Raw genomic sequence first — 18832 nt, 5'->3', positions numbered from 1 at the left:
TAAGGGTAAGTCATTTTAAACCAAAAAGTAAAACCTTTCCATAGTTAGGATCTGAAGTTTTGTCTAACCACTCTGAGAGTCTCTGTGTGAGAGGCAGGGTGCGCTCCCCTCCCATTAATTTCCAAATGCAGCCTGGCTTATGAACCAATCAGCAGCTTGTATTTGATCCGTTTCCATCTGTATTGCCTTGAGACACTGGGTTCCGGCACTCATTTTTTGTGGCACTCCGAATAATAGAATGACACATTTGAACAATGCTCTGAGTTTCCAAACGGTCACAGTGAAGCAGTGTGTGTTTAAAAGCGTATTTACAAACACATCTACGATTAGTGTCCTTTTCACTTATACTTGCTTCTTGACTACTTTATACATTTGCATGAATCTTAGCAACACAATTTTCTTCTGTTCCTTTCACTCTCGCAAAGAAAACACATGTGAGTTACCTCTTCCGTTCTGGAACACGAAGGTACTTGTACAATTGTCATTAGCCTAATTTCCCACAGGCTTAATGATCCTAGCTGTGTGCAGACTCGACCATGTCACATTAGGTTGGAATCCCTGCTGTTTACGCTCACGTCCCGGATTACCACTTGAAAATTTATCACCACAGGAGACAAACTCCTCGTTAATTTTAAAACTTTCCTTACCCTTTCCTCACCTTGACGCAATATTGAGGGTGAAAAGAGAGGCGATCAGAATAGATGAACATTTAGATGCAGAACTTTTGGGGGACCATGTGTATGTCACTGTCCGCATAGTTGTGTCATCTTTTGCCTGTCCTTTGTTTGAGTCAGTGCAATGTCTTCCGCACTGCAATACTTCGTGCTTCATGTTGTCATACAGGACATTAAGAGGAAATATGAGCAATGCGGCTGCGTGGGGAACATAAAGGATCCCTTTCCATCTTACATTCGCCTGTGGATAGAGAGACACATTGAAATACTCCTTGTGCGAGGCCAGTGAAAATGGCAATTTCCTTCAGCCATATCACAAAGGTGCTTTTCTTTTTTTTTATTTTATTTTTTATGTTGTCCGTGTGGAACAGTCACATCTGCAGTAAACACAGTTGATTACAGTCTAAATTGCATTTTTTCATATTTTTCATTTAACTTGATGTAAGGTTGAGATTTTGGAGTGCGTCAGTTGGGATCTTTGACCATTTTTCGAGAATTACATTTACATGGGCAGATGGTGCACTAAATTTAAACTTCCAGGAGATACAGTACATCTTGTGAATTTTGAAAATATTCAAAGCTGCATACTGAGAATAGGACATTCAAATGACTTTTTTGAAATATTTTTTTAATAAACTTTGTGTCTGGAATAATCCGGATAGGGGTGGATCCCACAAACATAGACAAGGATAAGATCTAAGTTTAAAAACAAAAAAAAAGGTTGATTTACAAAACGCAAGACTGACGAAGTACAACTCGGGACGCTGTTCACAAAGAACCAGGAGAATTCGCAACAAACCAAAGGCGCTTGCAAAAGACAAGCAACGAGAAAACGTAGATTACTAGTTAACTCAAAGGCCAAGAGAAAGACAAACACGATAATACAAAACTGAGATAACATAGTAAAAAAAAATACAAGAGAAACACAATGAACTACGTGGCAAAACTGTGAGGCAAAAATCAAGAACATCTAGAAAACTGAAGCACCTGGAACCAGTCATGAGCAAGGTTTAATAATCTGACTGCCACACACTGAAAAACAAACAGGACGGGATCATGACACGTTGCTTTATAACTGAAAAGAAAAATGTTCAATAGAATAGAGAACAGCAATATCTGTGGTGATTTTTTTTTTATACTTGTACAGCTTAACGCAATTACCGGTACTCAAACATACAGCCCAGTCGAACTGCAATTTTGTCACAATGTAGTTTATTACTATTAATTCCCGAACACATCCATAAATTCCCATTACTCTCCCTGCAAATATCCCGACTTTTACTACCTAGCATGCTAATTGATCTCATTCACAACTGATGAACAAGTGCCCTTCTTCCATTACTTTTTTGGTGTGTACAGTATATGGGTCAGTTCCCGCCCCAGGCTGTTGCTGTAAATCAACACCTCATTTACATCAGCTCGCCGGATCACATCTGGGTTGTTGTTATGATCCGCAGGGGTGGGAAAGGCAGCGAACAACTCACCTGTGTTATTTATAGTAGCTGCTCGCTGTGAAACCAATAACGGGAAAAACAAGGTGAAACGAAAAAGAGGAAAAACAGTCGCTATAATGTACCGCTCGAGGCTCGGGTTTGTAATTAAGGGGGACTTCTCAGCAATGTACTACATGTTTCTTTACATTGTGTTCCAGCGTGACAAATGTGCCCAAACAGCGCTTTGATGCCAATCCGGTTGTTCCATAGTCTGATACCAATGATTCTTCTGAAGAAGCGGATATCCTGCATACAGTATACTAATAAATACATAACATATAATAATATACTGTTGTGTGTATTTGTCAAAAATATACATGTCGACTTAATAACTCCCTTTGTCAGACCAAAAATAATCAAATGCTATCCCAATAGCACGCAGCTGAAGAAAACAAAATACAGGTCATGACACATCAGTTACTTCAGTGCATATGATAAATACTGTTTTGAGGACAGGATATGCGATCTTTTGTTGTCTTATGCTCAGTATTACTATTAGATTGGAATGATAATGTTGCAAATAATATCTGAGGAAAGGATAGAGGTCAGGTAAAATAATGGGTTGCTTCCGCATGTATATGCATTACATTTTGTGTTGATGTGGTTAAGGTGGTGTCATCAAACATCTTTGTGGCTACAGGAGGCATCAATCTTGTGTGGGTGTCGCGTGATTTTATTCTTGTCTTGACAGAAGTAGCAGCAGGTACTGTAAGTTTTGCTAAGAACACACACAGAGTGGGAACTGGCTGTGCAAAGTGTGCTTAAATAACTAGAAGACGAGAATGGTTGATTGGTTCATCAAATCTATCCTTTTTAGACTGCCAAAAAAATAAATAAATGACTCATTACTTCTGTCTGAGGTTGTTTTTTTTTCATATCCAGACTGATTGATTCCAGGTCATGCAAATGTTACCAATTAAATATTCTAATCATATTCGGTCCTGTGGACCATTTTTTGGAATCTTTGATCCGAGTCAAAAATTTAAAGTTGACGTCCGTTCGTCTGTTTGTTTAATTTAAATTAGATTTTTAGATTAATTGAAAAAAAATGTTTTTCATTTTATTTTTATGATTACCCAACAATAGAGAATGAGGAGTCAAGAGATTTTTTTTGTGATGCTCTATTTTCTGCACGTCATAAATATGTACTCTCTTATTTTTGAACGTCTTTGCAGTGCTGTTTCTTCTGTCCTCATTATACAGCACTTCAAAGGACATGTCATGGACTGAAGGGTACACTCAAGACAGCAAGTTAGATAATTACGCTGCCAGTCTTTTCTCAGATCCTCACAGAGATTTTACAACATGATATTGTTTCAGTGGTGAATCATTCTCCTTTAATACACGGTTACAGCGGGAGCCACTGTATCGTTGTCTAGACAGGCGTCTTTGTTTGGGTCGGTACACTGTATTTTTTTTTTAATGTTACATGGAATCGAACTGGATGCCACACTCCCTTAGTTTAATCGTCGGAGCCCAGTATACCTGTTTTCAAAAGTAATATACATGATAATTTTAAAAATATAAGGTCATAGGTGGCTTCAGAATTTTTGCTATTTCTATTGATAGCCTCAGGCCTTTGGCACATGTGTGTGACACATGAGCGAGATTATTATTTGGGTGTGTTGATGTTTTTGTAAGAACCCGTTGCTGTGTAAGATGTGATGAAATTGATTCAGCGCCACGCATGGTCGCCGAGTTATCACACATCTTCCTGTGCCACAAACTCATTCAATCTCCATCTCGCTTCTGTGAACCTGCTTGACCGGCTTGCGCAGCAGCTTTCCATTTCTCGCTCTGCCACTGAGAAAGGGATTCAAGGTTAATTTAATTCATTTATTTGGCTTGACTGTCATGACTGACTGTATTGCAGTGCTACGCGATTTTGATTGAAATCTAGATTTTTCATTCGCGTATCAACATCTTTCGAAAAAAAAGGATGAACCATGCTCAATGGAATGGAGTGACATCTGTTCACAGGTGGATGTTGGAGCCTTGCCATCATGCACATTTGACTTCAGTAGTTGGGGAAAAGTAAATGAAGTGTTTTGTTGCCCATGAATCCATTTATGTTGAATTTCTCCTCGAGGCATTGTAATTTGTATCATAATCAAATTCATAAATTAACCAAGTATTCAGTCTGAAGGACGGCATCGCAAGAATACAACTCCACATTAGTTCCTGCCATTATCTTTTTATGATCCTCGTGTTCTCTCATCAATCTGATTAAGGTTGACAACATTCACTCCAGATCTCAACTTGTATTCCTCTTTCGGTCTGCTGTGTGAAGTTCACATCCAATCCAATGTGGTTGCACATCCTTGCACAAGCAATAAAAAATACTTCACCCACCCTGCATCACATCGCATCACATCATGTCAGCCCCTTTCATCACACTGTCCATTGCTTTTTGGATTAGACCAGCAGGTCATGAACAGAGTTTTCAAAAAAAATAACATCATTCTTGTTTTCAATGGAAAACATAAAACTCACTTGTCTTTTCTGTCAGTCAGACAACATTGAATTTGATGTTGAGTGGAACCTATGCTGTAATTGAGGTTTGTCATGTCATCTGAGATGGTTTTCAAAGCTTGCCTCTTTAAAGATTTTACAGCCAGCAAGGATAAGATTTTTCTCTGATCCGGACAACCACTAAAATACTTTTCTGTTTCCACAACAAGGCATTTCTAGCTCCTGACATGACATGAATGGGGGTTACTTTGACGGTGATGTCGTCTATTTTGACAGTTTTCAGACGTAAAGCTAAACAAGAACAACAAAACAAAACAAAGGCCACTGTGCCCCTGAATGAACCCTGAGACTGGGATTGGCAATATTTATTTTCCTCTCATCCATCCTTCTAAATCCTTCCTCTGGAGAATCCCAAAGAGTGCAATCGGAACATCGCTGTTGGCCTCCTTATAGTTCCCTTCTACTATCATTTTATTTGATACAAAAACTGCTATTCGACTCAGGCTCCATGTTGGGATTGTTTTCTAAGTGAGCATCTCTCCCTTCAACTCGAGAAGCCGATGTCAAATTGAAACAAAGATGCATACATTTCACACTGCAAGCCCAAGCTTTACCAGCGCACCAATAGCTCTCGATAACTAAAACCACAAAGACACCTGACATTAACCGGAAAGCCAGCCAGAGCTCAGGATGACTGAGTGGCAATGATAGCGGGAAGGAGAGTCGATAACCGCGCTGGGTGCTTTGGGCCATGAAACATTTGGATTGTCATTTGAATGTTACTATTTTAATAACAACAAATAGCTATAAAGAGAGAAAACATGGTAAAGCAGATCTATAAATGTAAAGGTTTTTTAAAAATGTATCCTCATTAATGTTGTCCTTCATTTCATTGTGTGTCATGTCTGAGGTCTATTTGATTTTCACATTATGTAATAATGTACTCTATTACTGTAAACACTCCTGATGAAAATGTTGGTTGTACAGTACACTTGACTCGCGTTTCCAATGAACCTTTATTGCTAAATCTCTACTGCCCCCATGTGGTTATCCAGTTCACTACACTTTTCGATTCAAAAAAAGGTGCTGCAAGTGACCTCTAGATTGGATACTTATTGTGTGTTTAATGTGTTGTACAGTAGTTGGTAAATGTCCTTTTTCCAAGAACCTAACCCTAACCTTTCGACTTATATTTCTGCACCTATTCATTTCGTTAGTCAATATCCTGTCAAAAAATAGCATTAAGCATCTCCAAATTTTTATTTTAATATATTTTGTAGTGCCCATTATCCTCATCATCAAGCATCTTTCTAATGTGTACGATTTAATGCGTTCTTGTCTGTGCCCTCTGTGCAGTGTTTATCATGGCTGCAGGACTGCTGGTGTACCCATTTGGGCTCAACTCTTCGCTCGTCAGGTCCTTTTGCGGAGACTCGGACGTCTACAATGCCGGCGAGTGCCAAATTGGCTGGGGGTACATGTTGGCCATTGTGGGAGTGCTGCTCACCATCTTTTTGCCCTTTTTTGCCAAATATGCACCAAAGGAGCAGCTGTCTCCCACCCCTTTGCCCGCTCTCTTATAATATTTCTTTCGCTGAGCTGCCTTTAACTAAAAGACCGATGCTTTTTTTTGGGGGGGGGGGGGGTAAAAAAGCTGCTCTGAAATGCAGTGGGAAAACTGGCTCTTTTGTGCATTGTCTTCCTATGTGTGATATGTAAAATGACTTCAGTTAGGTTTCATATAAACATGTTTACCAGCTTGTAAACACTTAAACTCAGCCATTTTCCATGAAGATGTTGTCCAGTGTTGAAGGGGCATTTAATGTAATAATGATTGCAGCATTTTTGCCCTTCTTTTGTGGGTCAGATGTCAAGATGACGGGAACATGAACTATTCCAAAACAAACGGGACATATGTGCACAAAGGAATTGCAAACACAACTTGATGTGGAATTTTTTTCCCCACATCAGAAATCAATTATTCAAGAAAGTTCTGAGGAGTATGATACAAGGACAGCTTTTTGTTTTTAACTCAAGGACATTTACCTGAGGGAACTGCACATACGAACAAAAAAGCAAACCGAATTGAAGTTTAACGTTCTGAAAATGGCTAGAAATTGAACTCTGGCCTACTAAAGGATCAAGAGGAGCTTTCTCTGCGATGCTACTTTTTGTGACTATCATGTAAAAAAAAAAAAGGGTCAACACTGATTTTGCTGTGTCTTTTTTAACGGATGCATAACAACAGATCTTGGTTTCTCAGTAGCGTTGTCCAAAATGTTTGTGTATGTGACTCGCTTGTTAAATGTAAGCAATCGCCTGTTGTCTACAGCAAACACAACTAAATTACGGATAAATCAAACAAACAAACAAACAAACAAAAGGCAGTGAGATTTGAGGAGTTTTTTTCCAAAACAAATGCATGAGAAGACGGACGGACGTAAATGATAGAATAACTTGCTGTCGATTATAATGTGATGTGACCAATTTGTGCCTTTGACAAAGACAAATGTTCAATACCGTTATCAGGTTGTCGTTTCCACCATCACAGCATTTCTACATAAGAAAAAAAAAATGTGGAATACGTTTTTTTTCTTCTTCCTTCACATGTTTGATGCAGTATCATACCATTCCGATGTGAAACTAAATTAGAGGCGATAAAGGAGTTGTGTTTTACAATCCGTGTAATGGTGAGAAGAGCAAATCAGGTAGTTCAATTATGGAGAAGTGAAAAATCTTTTTAAATTGCTGTTGTTATAAAGGTTGCAACATAACGTCTGATCTTATTTCTTGGAATCCTTGATCTCTGACCCTTTTGAGTGGTAAAGCCAAGAGTTGTACAAATCAAACCTTTCTTATCCGAGCACATTATTCTAGCGTGTGTATGTGTGAGGTGACGGCGGGATTGGAACGCTGCTCTTTCATGGCCCTACTTGTCTTAAAATACGGTAAAAATGCCAGCGTGCTCCCACAAGACTGCTACTTCAGCAGTTACTTTCCCCGCACACTGCCACTTCATCAAGCTAAATTTCCTTTTAAGTGCGTGTGTTCATACATTGTTTTGTATTAAATGTGGATGGGTTTAACTTTCAACATTCGGGTCCCTGTCTCGAGCGGAAGAAATGCTCATTTTAAGAGTGCCATATTGAAAAAAGAGGTTGTGAAGAACAACCGTTTGGACCTCATACTGTGGGACTGACCGGTGGGATTGCAACGGGTCTGTTTTGCCCTCCTTTTTGTTTAAAACCTCTTTGTGTAAAGACTCTCAGCACTGGTGAACGTGTTTTGGTAGGTTAGACTTTTTTTTTCTCCTTTGTTGTAGCTGTAAATAAGATTACTGTACAGTACTTGATATATCGTCGGTCTTAACTGCCTGTTTTTGAAATTGTATTTGGAGCGATGACTTTGTTGTGTTTGCAGTAATCTGTTAACATCGTTTGCTGGTCTGTGGTTTTCTTTGTAATAAAAATACTCAATGATTTTTGGTCACATTAATTTCCTTTAAATGAAATGCCAAGAAAGATACAAGAATATAATCAAAACAACCAAGTGAATGCAACTGTGTAAATATTCTTGTTTTCATACAACAGAATGAAGACAACATAAACTAATATTTTAAACCTTTGATAAAAAAATAAATGTATATAACGCTATAAAACAATAACCATGTGAAAATATTGCTATTTGCTTTTCCGACACTTTCAGTTGTCAGGCTTCATGAAGTAATCTGACGAGTTTGCGCATGTGAGTGTCGCAGGCTTTGATGGCCTCCTGAGCATTTCTGACCTCTGAAGGCTTGGCTGCTCGAATTGACACACACACCAGGACATCTCTGACGCGGTCATAGTTACCGACACAGCGGTGAACTTGACCACGGATAAGGCGAGGCAGCTCTTGCTCCTGAAAAAAAAAAAAAAAAAACACAATAACTCAAGTTGTTGCATTGTTTTTTTCCAAAATGACACAATTTGGGGGGGTCAGACATCCAGAATGAAGCACCGAGTACTGTGTAATGCATTTTCCAAACTCACGTTTTCATAGAAGAGACACTGCACGACCACTTTGCCATCTCTCAACAGGAAGTTTTTGGCTCCATGGTGACCAATTGTGACAGCGGAATCAAGAGTGGCTGATGGGAGAGCACATGCTGGAATGTTGACGGTTGTGAGATGAGAGGAGAGGTAACAGTGATCCATAAGCAACTAACCAAATATCTCAAAAAAATACGTGACTTTGTCTTTAAACTGACTCCAGTGTTTCATGCCGTCGATGACTGCAGTCAAAATCCTGAGTGAGTTGTCAAACGGTTCTTTTTTTGGAACACTTTTCTGCTTCAACAAAGGAAAAATAGTACAAAAAATACAAAGATTGCATCGACTATTTAATCTACTGACATAGTGCATGTTAAGTGTTTGATACCGTTTGAGTTTCTCGTGTCAATTGGGGTGGACTTGCACTCCTTTTCCCCACAAACGTGGGCTTCTGCGGTCCAAAACTGCTCGTAAAATTCCATTGGTTTTGTGTCTGAGCAGCTTGCCCGCTAGGTGGACCGACGGGGCGAGGCAGAGATCCGAACTGTGCGGGATTAGCCGGCCTACAAGATGATTGTTGGCTCATCTGAGAGAACCCGCGATGAGGTGTCTGCTGGCTTGAGGCATTCTGACTGCTGGGACATGTTTGATACTGGTTCTGTCTGGTAGCGAATATTAATCCGGAAGCCTGTTGTCTCTGAAGGTTGCCAGGTGTTCCCATCTTCAAACTGAGAATGAAACAAAACTCTAATCCAAATTTACAACAACTGATCGCAATGTTGATGTTATACATAAGGTGTGTGCTGCCATTCATGGCAATGGCAACAGACAAAACCCACTTTGTACTTCCAGCTTTGTACGGATGTGGTAAAGGCGCGTAAGATCTCATCGTTGGTGCAGGTTGATAGCTGCCATGTTGTGGAGACTGAGTAGATCGTGCCATGTCCTGTTTGTTCCACTGGTGACTTGGATGAACGTCATAAGAGGAACCTGAGGCCTGGTAAGACCCATATGCACCTGAGGAGAAAGTAATTCTCAAGAAACACTTTGTTAAAGGTAGATTTTGCTTGTGAGCAGCCAGTCGTTCCATAATGTTGGTAAGTAACATTCAGTTTAATGCCCTCACATTAGTGATGTTTTTCGAGGGTCCTCTGGTGAAAGGGTACTTACTATCCTAGTTTATGACACATTCATCTTTCTCACTGGGTGTTCTGAGACACTTGCAGTAAAAGTCAACAGAGCCTGAATGAATACTTCACCTGATGCACCACAAGGAGCAGGTGAGCTGTTGGGTGGCATGAATTCGGTGTGAGAGAAAAAGTTATTCTCAGAAGGAGTCGACGTCAGAGGAATTCGATTTCTTTTCTTCTGATTGAATAGCGGCACGGGGAGGCAGCCTGATTGAGACAGAGGGGACAACAAAGCTTATGTACCGGGTTCAATTCCAGCTCCAGCTTCCCTGTGTGGATATTGCATGTTCTCCCCGGGCCTGCGTGGGTTTCTCTGGGTACTCCGGTTTCCCCCTACATTCCAAAACGATGAATGGCAGGCTGATTGAACACTCAAAATTGTCCCTAGGTGTGGGTGTGAGCGCAAATGGTTGTTTGTCTCTGTGTACCCCGCAATTGGCTGGCAACCGGTTCAGGGTGTCCCCCGCCTACTGCCCGAATACAGCTCGGATAGGCTCCAGCACCCCCCGCGACCCTTGTGTGGATAAACGGATCGGAAAATGAATGAGTAAATGCTTTGTAAAACGCTTTGTTACAACTGCAGCTGTTGTGAAAGTGCTATATAAATCAGGATGTATTGTATTGCTGAGGTTAAAAAAAATATTTTGTTGCCATGTACCTAATGTTAGCCTTCTTGAATAACACACATTGTCTCGAGGTGTGAATGTGTGTGAACTGTATGTCTTCCGTAATTGAAGAAAATTCTTAAATCGAAGGGTTTTAAACATTCTTTCAAACCTGCTGTCGGTCTGCATTGCAGATTGTCATTCCTTTTCATCCTTGTTGTTCAAAGACATCAGCTGGAATCCTGAAATTCATTGAATGAATGTGGCAAACCAATTTACAGGTTAATATATGGACAGGCAATTATCGATTTTGATCTATGTTCGCTGGCTATGCTAGGTAGCTGTGTCTGACATTCAGCTTTGGTGTTACAACAATTTTAAAAAGGGTTAACGTTCAACAGCTGTGATGGTTAAAGAATAAGAAACACCAACACATTGAAATGTATTTGACAAATAAACAATGTCAATAGGACGTAAACGTTTCATATCATTATTATTAGCAAAACCACCTCCGGTTCAGCGTCTGGGAAAGCAAATCGCGCCAAAAAGCAGTGCGGACTGTCAGTTGAACATAATGTGGTGCCTTCAGGCTCTAACAATAAAATCCGGCATTCATCACACAACATATAAGTGTTTGTCGAAAATACGGTACGCCTCGAATGGTACAATACAATTATTTTCAGCATTATAAAAATCACACTCAACTATAAATCGGTCTCTCAAAAACAGCAAAATTGTTCCTGGGTATGTTTCACGGTCCAAAAGTATCAGAAACATACACACTAAGATCACAATAAATTTTCAATCGATCTTCAATTGAATTGATTTTCAATCAATTGAAGTTTCGCAATGAAATTTATTGGGTCAGTTTGACATTCGGGTTTTATCAATGGAGAGATCAATATCCAACCAAAACTTCATTTTCAGCAAATATATTCATCAAAGGGGAATGGGGTTTGTGGAATGGATTATCATCATCTCTACACCATTTATGTTTTGTACTATTGTAAACAAGGACCACAAAGCTATTTCCTTCAGACCTGAGTATCTTGGTTCGGCAAGAAAATCTTTCTCGACTTTTGCAGCGTAAAAACGCGTTTCCACCTCCTTCGGGAAGTTTCCAGGCGTCATCTACAAATATTGCAAATGCGGATTTGTGACAGCTAAAAACTGGCGACCTACACGTTGTTGAGGGGGGCGGCGCTAGTCCTCACAGTAGTTTCTGGAAGGAACCTCATGCTTGCAACATGGAGAAAGTGAGTCTTTTACAAATCTTGCATTATCTGTTTCTCCGAGCCATACATTTATCCCTTTCCCTTATTATTTTTGTTGATTCACTTCACATTTCAAGTGTCTGAGAATAGCGCAGATACGTGTGTGTGTCCTGAAACACTGTTATCGGTCAGCAACGTTAGCTCGATTGTCCGTGGCTTGAGGTTAGCCATCAGCTAGTAACACGCTGTAGCTGCCTGGTTTGACCGGGCTTTCACTTGAGATTTAATACTTGTTTTTGTGCCAACGTTTAGGACCAACTATTCTTGAATTTGCCAATGTAAGCGGGTACGTTTCTTGTTCACTGTGAGGGCACAATGTGTAAGTCATTGTGGTCCACAGGGTTCGATGTCAAAGTCAAGCAAACACGTCAATCTGATGAGCTATGATTTACCATCATAATCAGCCTTGTTGTTTACTAAAGCAGTATAGTTTGCGTTGTGACCTGTCGTTCAATTTTGTGTCAATATGCCATTGCAAGTATAAGCACACTGTGTTGGTGAACAACTACGGTAGTTAGCTAGCTATCCATGGTGCAATGGTTGTTGAAACTCTAACAGCATTAAATGACACATTTCTTAATTTTTATTAAAATGTTAAATCTAAGATCTGGTGTGTATCGTAGTACTCATTTGAACTCACGTGCCGAAGAAGCATTTTGGTTGAAGTAGTCAACCGCCTGTGCTCTGTCCGCAAGATCTTTCTAGATGCACAAGGGGCTGCATTCATGAGCACATTGTTTTTCTTGTACCCGCCTTTTACCGTTCGCAATGAAAATACTCACCAGCGCCGTTTTAATTTAAGGAGTATTTTACAAAGGTAACACTGGCGTAAAAACAAAAATAAACAAAAAACATTACATGCAAAAAGTGTGCTCCACTTTACTCGCCTGAAGAGGGCACAATCGTTATACAGTATTTGAGTGTATCAGGTTAGCTCGTGTGAGCTAGCACTTGTCTTGCTATGCAGTGTCTTGAATTCATTTTAATATTTTTTCTTCTGAGCAGTCTGTGACATTAGATTATCATATCTATCTATCAATAGATAGTGTATGATCAAATTAAAGCCATATTCTGTCACTTGTTGCACCTGTCTGACATGAACAGATGCCCGTTGCCTATCTCTTGCCACTGGCAGCTGTTCACATATAATGCACTACATTGGAGAAAATCAGCACGTGTTTTTCTTAACGATACAAATGTATTTTTTTAAAAAACATGACCAGCTGCGTCTATTATTGTCAGTTTATGTGTTTCATTTATTTACCACCTACAGGTGTCTGCATTGAAAGACCAAGGCAACAAAGCACTGAGTGCAGGAAATATTGATGAGGCGATACGCTGCTACACTGAAGCCGTGACGCTTGACCCCAAAAACCATGTCCTCTTCAGCAACCGCTCAGCTGCCTATGCCAAAAAAGGCAATTATCAAAAGGCTCTCGAAGATGCTTGTGAGACCATCAAGATAAAGCCAGACTGGGGCAAGGTGAGGTGATTTGTGTTTAGTAGTAATCCTTTTGACAATACATTTGTCGTAGTAATCTTAATTGGTGAACAATCTCCTTCTTTATCAACAAGGGTTACTCTCGTAAAGCTGCAGCACAGGAATTTCTTGGACGACTCGAGCATGCAAAAGCGACGTACCAAGAGGGCATCCGACATGAGCCAAACAATCAGCAGCTGAAGGAGGGTTTACAGAACATTGAGGCCCGCCTCGCAGGTAGGTCTTTCTATCGCCCCACAGAAAGGGACCATAATTAGGATGAGAGTTGCAAGGGTTTATTTACACTTTCAATTAAAGTGAAGAGAATCATAAGACCGTCACCAAAAGATAGTGCTATCTATTCTGATTTCTGATGTCTTCTAATAGCAGAAAGATGATATTTGTGTTGGATCCAAAGCAAACATTTGCTTTTACTTTTGGATAGAAATTAACAAAGTTCCCATTTTTTCTGACAATGACTGAATCTTAATTAATTTATCCTTGTGCATTTTAAATAAAATATTTTTGAACAAATGGGCTAAAATTCAAACATGTTTTAAAAAATCCTATTCATGAATTATTCAACAAAATAATTGCCATCTGAATCGAGTATTAAAATTATTATTTGCAGCCCTACTTCAAATTCATCATTTTGTCTTTAATTTCTGGTCTACAAAACATACCCGATTAAAAGCCACAACAGCTATTTAGCTATGATTACAAATACCATATGTATATATATTTGGCGCCTCACTTTATTAGCTGTGTTTATAACATAGCATATTTGCAAAGAAAGAGGTCGCAGGTGGAGCCCTCTTCACTGTTGGCATAGAACAGCCCCTTCCTACTTACACATTTTCAGAGTCTCTCTTGTCGCACGAGGCAATTTCACAGAAGAACTTGCGCAGTCCTCTTCAGCATGCAGCCGTCCAAGACTTTTGACACTCGTTGCTAATGTTTTTTTTTTTAAACACTGTTCCACGCTGTCAGGATCCATTGGCAAACTTCAGCAGTCGTTGCTTTTGTAAGCGGTAAAGTGAATGGCCGCACAGGATTGCCTTATAGATGGAGCGTTCCTAAAATGACTGATGTGAATATTCCGTTTGAGGACAGACCCAAACAGTCCACTGTGACATGTTCCTTCGTTTTATTGGACAGATGTGTCAAGGCTATTGGCAAATCTATTAGCGGTGACATTTAAAGCCGCAGGGTTCTAATGTGGAAAAAAGTAACGGCTGTAGCGCAGAAATGACAGGACACACTGTGCCACACGATTCCACCTCAATATGTACACACCATCGTAAATGCACATCGTTTTTGACTTAGCAGACTTTGCTTATGATTACCAATGTTTTGTATTTCAGAAAAATCAATGATGAACCCTTTCGCCATGCCTAACATGTATCAAAAGCTGGAGAATGATCCTCGAACCCGTGAGCTCTTGGCAGATCCAAGCTACAAAGAGCTCCTGGAGCAACTCAGGAGCAACCCGTCGGCGCTTGGCACGTATGTGCTTTATTTTGTGTATTTTTAAGACCGATACTAGTAGGAGAACTCAACTCTTGGGTAGTCACCGAAACCACTAGCACTTTTGATACATAACAATCTAGATATCCCAATTGACAATTTTCCTTAAAACTGCATGGACAGTGAGGGCACATTATCATCGCTTTTTCAGTTTGTTCATAAAATACAGATTTTGTTTAGAAAACACACAAAAATGAATTTATATAATTCGATAAAATAATCCAGTGGCCACTCGACAGAAAACAGTCCTAATTGAAATATCTGGTTGCATAACTTCTTTTCAAGGAATACAGAGCAAAAAAAATCAATTGACTCCAACAGTCCTCGACCAAGGTGGGGGGTCGGCAACCCGTGGCCCCAGCGGCTCCCTGAAGCTTTTTCAAAAATGTTTGACAATGATGAAAAACATGGGGGAGGGAAATATATTTTTAACCTGGTTTCTGTCAGAGGACAAACATGGCACAACAATTCTTAACGTGAGCTACGACAGTTAACATGCTGCAAAAGTGCATCCGATGCCTCGATCATCTTAGGGGCCATTATGGCTGTTGCTCATTATGGCATGCCTGTGTATGCACGTGTGCGGTAACAGATCAGTTGCGGGTGGTTGGTTGATTTTAAATGGCAATCAAAAATCATCTAATCACGGATATAGCCAAATTATGAGTGTTACATTTGATTTATAGGAAGTTACAAGATAAAAGGGTGATGACCACACTCTCTGTGCTGCTGGGACTAAACTTGTCCGGAATGGATGAAGAAGACGAGCCCACTCCTCCTCCTCCTACTTCTACTACCACCAAACCTAAAGAGACACAGCCTCCCCCTTCCGTAAACGATGACCTTCCTGAGAACAAGAGAAATGTAAGTCAGTCAATCAAGTTTTGGCCAAGAGGTCGTCACTAACTGTTAGTTTGTCATTTTGTGTTAATTGTCCGCTTTGCATGTTTAATAGGCATTGAAAGAAAAGGAACTTGGGAACGCTGCCTATAAGAACAAGGACTTTGATACCGCGCTGAAGCATTACGAAGAAGCGATCAAGCACGATCCAACCAACATGGCTTATATTTCAAATCAAGCTGGTATGTACTTTGACGGTTTTGTGAATGTCAAATACAAATGTGCTCTTATTTTCAGCGTTGTGAAATGGCTCGCTCCAACCTTTTTTAATACAGAACTGCCATTTCAGATGTACGTTTTCAGTTGAAATGTTCTTTTCGCGATCCCTTTAGCCGTGTACTTCGAGAAGGGTGATTTTGAGAAGTGCAGGGAGCTCTGTGAGAAGGCCATTGACGTGGGTAGAGAGAACCGAGAAGACTACAGACAAATCGCCAAGTGAGTTTTTCCAAGTTGTTTCTCTGTCGTTTTTGAAGCAATTTACCCAACTGTTAAATCCTAAAGTGTCTTCAGCGATTTGGAAATTGCTAAATGTTGTTTGGATAGGATAAATTGTGCATTGACCACAGAAATATATCTTGGCATCCAATGATTAAAATATACACAATTCACCACAGCTTTTATTTGGTTATAGCGGTAACAACTTTCTGATGGAAGTACTCTACACTTTGTAGAATGTGTTCCCTTCAGTGGTTGAACGTCTTTGTTTTTCAGTTTTCATTTCGGGTGCTTTAACTCGGATTTAGAAACGCACAAGGAGTGATCTTTGGAAATAAGTTTTGTTTTTTAATATACGTCTCGTTCTTCTGTTTTTAAAGGGCACTGGCAAGGATTGGCAACTCATACTTCAAGCAAGAAAAGTACAAAGAAGCGGTTCAGTATTTCAACAAGAGTTTAACTGAGCATCGCACCCCTGATGTCTTGAAAAAGTGTCAACAGGTGCATTGTCCTCATTTATTCCATCATTTTACATAGTTTACAGTTTCGTGTACACCCAACATTTTCTCCGCGATGTTCAAGCTTCAGATTAAGGTGATGTCTAAGGACTACTCCAAAAATAAATTCCAGCCACTCATGCATGTTTCGTCCTGATTCTGCAGGCAGAGAAGATCCTGAAAGAGTTGGAGAAACAAGCCTACATTAATCCCGATTTGGCGCTGGAGGAGAAGAACAAGGGAAATGAAGCCTTCCAGAAGGGTTTGTGTAACCGCTTGTGCACACCTTGCCGTACTTTTTTTTTCTTTTTAGATGATTAACTTAGGTGTTTTGTGCCTTGCAGGAGACTATCCTCTCGCCATGAAACATTACACCGAGGCCATCAAAAGAAACCCAATCGATGCAAAACTCTTCAGTAACCGAGCTGCCTGCTACACTAAGCTGTTGGAGTTTCAACTTGCCCTGAAGGTGTGCTATTCAACATTGCCAAACACTGGGTTTTTAGATCAGATCATTTGAAAAGTGTGAGAAAAATTAACGCAACTCTTTGTTGATCAGGATTGTGAGGAGTGCATCACACTTGACCCGACATTCAGTGAGTTGAACACCATCATTCCTTAGTGGCGCTCATGCTCGATTTTAAGTAATGTACCTGCCAAGAAAGTTTTGTTTTACGTGACCATTTACGGAATGTGTCAACAGTTAAAGGCTACACACGCAAAGCAGCTGCTTTGGAAGCAATGAAAGATTTTTCCAAAGCTATGGATGTGTACCAGAAGGCTTTGGAGCTTGATTCTTCTTCAAAGGTATTTTAGTCTGGTTTTATACTAAAAAGCTTAAGCAACACTCTCCCCCACCCACCCTTTCTTTTTGATAACAATGTAAAGATAACAAAAACACATGACATCAAGTATAAAGTACAACTTTATCGTCATGATACCTCAAGTCAGACTTGGGCCTCTTCCAAACGTGGGTACAGTTAGAAACATAGTATATCCACCACAACGACATCAACCAGTAGATCAGATGTACCTTGTCAAATATATTTGTATGTGTAGTGGGAATGACTTTTATCTTTTGCATTGTCCACTCAGGAAGCCACAGAAGGGTTACAGCGCTGCATGATGAGTCAGGCAATGAGGAACGACAGTCCTGAGGAAGTAAAGCAAAGAGCCATGGCCGATCCTGAGGTGCAGCAGATTATGTCGGACCCCGCTATGCGCATGATACTTGAGCAAATGCAGAAGGACCCTCAGGCGCTCAGCGAGTAAGTTTCACAACTTTGGTTTATTTTACCGCATCTGCATTTTGAACGGTTTCATAAAAATATGATGGCTCTTATCCCCCACCCCACCCCCCTTTCTTTACTTCAGCCACTTAAAGAATCCTGTCATTGCAAAGAAAATTCAGAAACTCCTGGATGTCGGACTCATTGCCATTCACTGATGTGGCACAAGCCAAGATAAGAAGAAATGCCCCCAAAAGGGGACGAAATGCAAAATCTCACTTTTTTTTGCCGTCAAAATTATGCTCTGTGGTCTCATTTAACAGTGTGGGTTTTTTAATGTTTTTTTTCCAAGTCCTGACACTTTTAAACTTTTTTTTTTTTGGTGTGGCCATTTTGACACCAGATTCATGAGATCTGCCTAAATCAAAAGATGGATGGACATCTTACTATATACTGTATCAGATCCATTGGTGTTTTAAAGCACATGACTCGCTGTGAAGCGGAGTATGCTTTTCCCTTAAAACAAGAAAATTGAGAATAATTTTCACAGTCACATGTCAGTCACAAATTGGAGTTGTTTGCTTTGAATGGCTTGACTCAACACGGTGCTTCAAAATTAAAGTATCAATGGGTTTGCCTCTTCCCCCCTTTTTTGTCATCTCTTTAACTTCAGCTGCATCCAATGATCTCTATAATGGGTCTATTGTATGATTGTGGGCAATTTATATCACTTTAGTCTCACTTAAATATCAGCTGTTCAGATGATTAAAATTAATACAGCAGCTGCTGGTTTTTTGTTTGTTTTTTACACATACAATCAAATACTTACAGCTCTGATTTCTTGCAAACTGATTCTGACTTACAGATAATGAAAATATAAAATTCAGTGTCTCATAAAATTAGATTTTTTTAAAGTTCATTTGCAAAGTCATGGTGTCATACACTAAACTAATTACTGTAGCTGAACACCCGCAAAGCTTTCCGAAGCCTTTAAATGGTGTCTCAGTGGGTCAGTCGTCTACACA

The 18832-nt window shown here is 39.9% G+C and overlaps 3 protein-coding genes across 4 annotated transcripts in view; 2 read left to right on the top strand and 1 right to left on the bottom strand.

Moving 5' to 3' along the window:
- The window catches only part of LOC127588940 (LHFPL tetraspan subfamily member 7 protein), a 66168-nt gene extending 59254 nt beyond the window's left edge, over positions 1–6914 (top strand). The window contains exon 3 of the mRNA XM_052047966.1: positions 5996–6914. Coding sequence (XP_051903926.1) covers positions 5996–6222 — 227 coding nt within the window. The 3' untranslated portion in view covers positions 6223–6914. The remainder of the gene's footprint in view (positions 1–5995) is intronic.
- Positions 6915–8115: 1201 nt separating this feature from the next.
- Positions 8116–11678, bottom strand: LOC127588921 (spermatogenesis-associated protein 22). Of its 2 annotated transcripts, none has more exons than XM_052047948.1 (8): positions 11648–11678; positions 10638–10707; positions 9930–10067; positions 9510–9687; positions 9059–9398; positions 8847–8967; positions 8671–8768; positions 8116–8539 (listed from the first exon to the last, which is right to left on the bottom strand). In XM_052047948.1, the coding sequence occupies exons 2-8, from the start codon at positions 10675–10677 to the stop codon at positions 8348–8350; spliced, it is 1107 nt and encodes a 368-aa protein (XP_051903908.1). In that variant the 5' UTR covers positions 10678–10707; positions 11648–11678; the 3' UTR covers positions 8116–8347. The 2 variants fall into 2 exon arrangements, with proteins under 2 accessions (XP_051903908.1, XP_051903907.1); XM_052047947.1 differs by lacking the exon at positions 11648–11678 and adding an exon at positions 11506–11554.
- On the top strand, positions 11595–18449 carry stip1 (stress-induced phosphoprotein 1). The gene is made up of 14 exons (XM_052047853.1): positions 11595–11721; positions 13013–13222; positions 13315–13456; positions 14584–14725; positions 15433–15610; positions 15702–15828; positions 15979–16081; positions 16462–16582; positions 16744–16840; positions 16923–17047; positions 17138–17174; positions 17282–17385; positions 17674–17846; positions 17953–18449. The coding sequence occupies exons 1-14, from the start codon at positions 11713–11715 to the stop codon at positions 18023–18025; spliced, it is 1641 nt and encodes a 546-aa protein (XP_051903813.1). The 5' UTR covers positions 11595–11712; the 3' UTR covers positions 18026–18449.
- The last annotated feature ends 383 nt before the right edge of the window (positions 18450–18832 follow it).

The sequence above is a fragment of the Hippocampus zosterae genome, chromosome 16 (assembly GCF_025434085.1).
Source record: "Hippocampus zosterae strain Florida chromosome 16, ASM2543408v3, whole genome shotgun sequence".
Lineage (NCBI taxonomy): Eukaryota > Metazoa > Chordata > Actinopteri > Syngnathiformes > Syngnathidae > Hippocampus > Hippocampus zosterae.
This window is presented reverse-complemented; position numbering and strand designations above follow the sequence as displayed.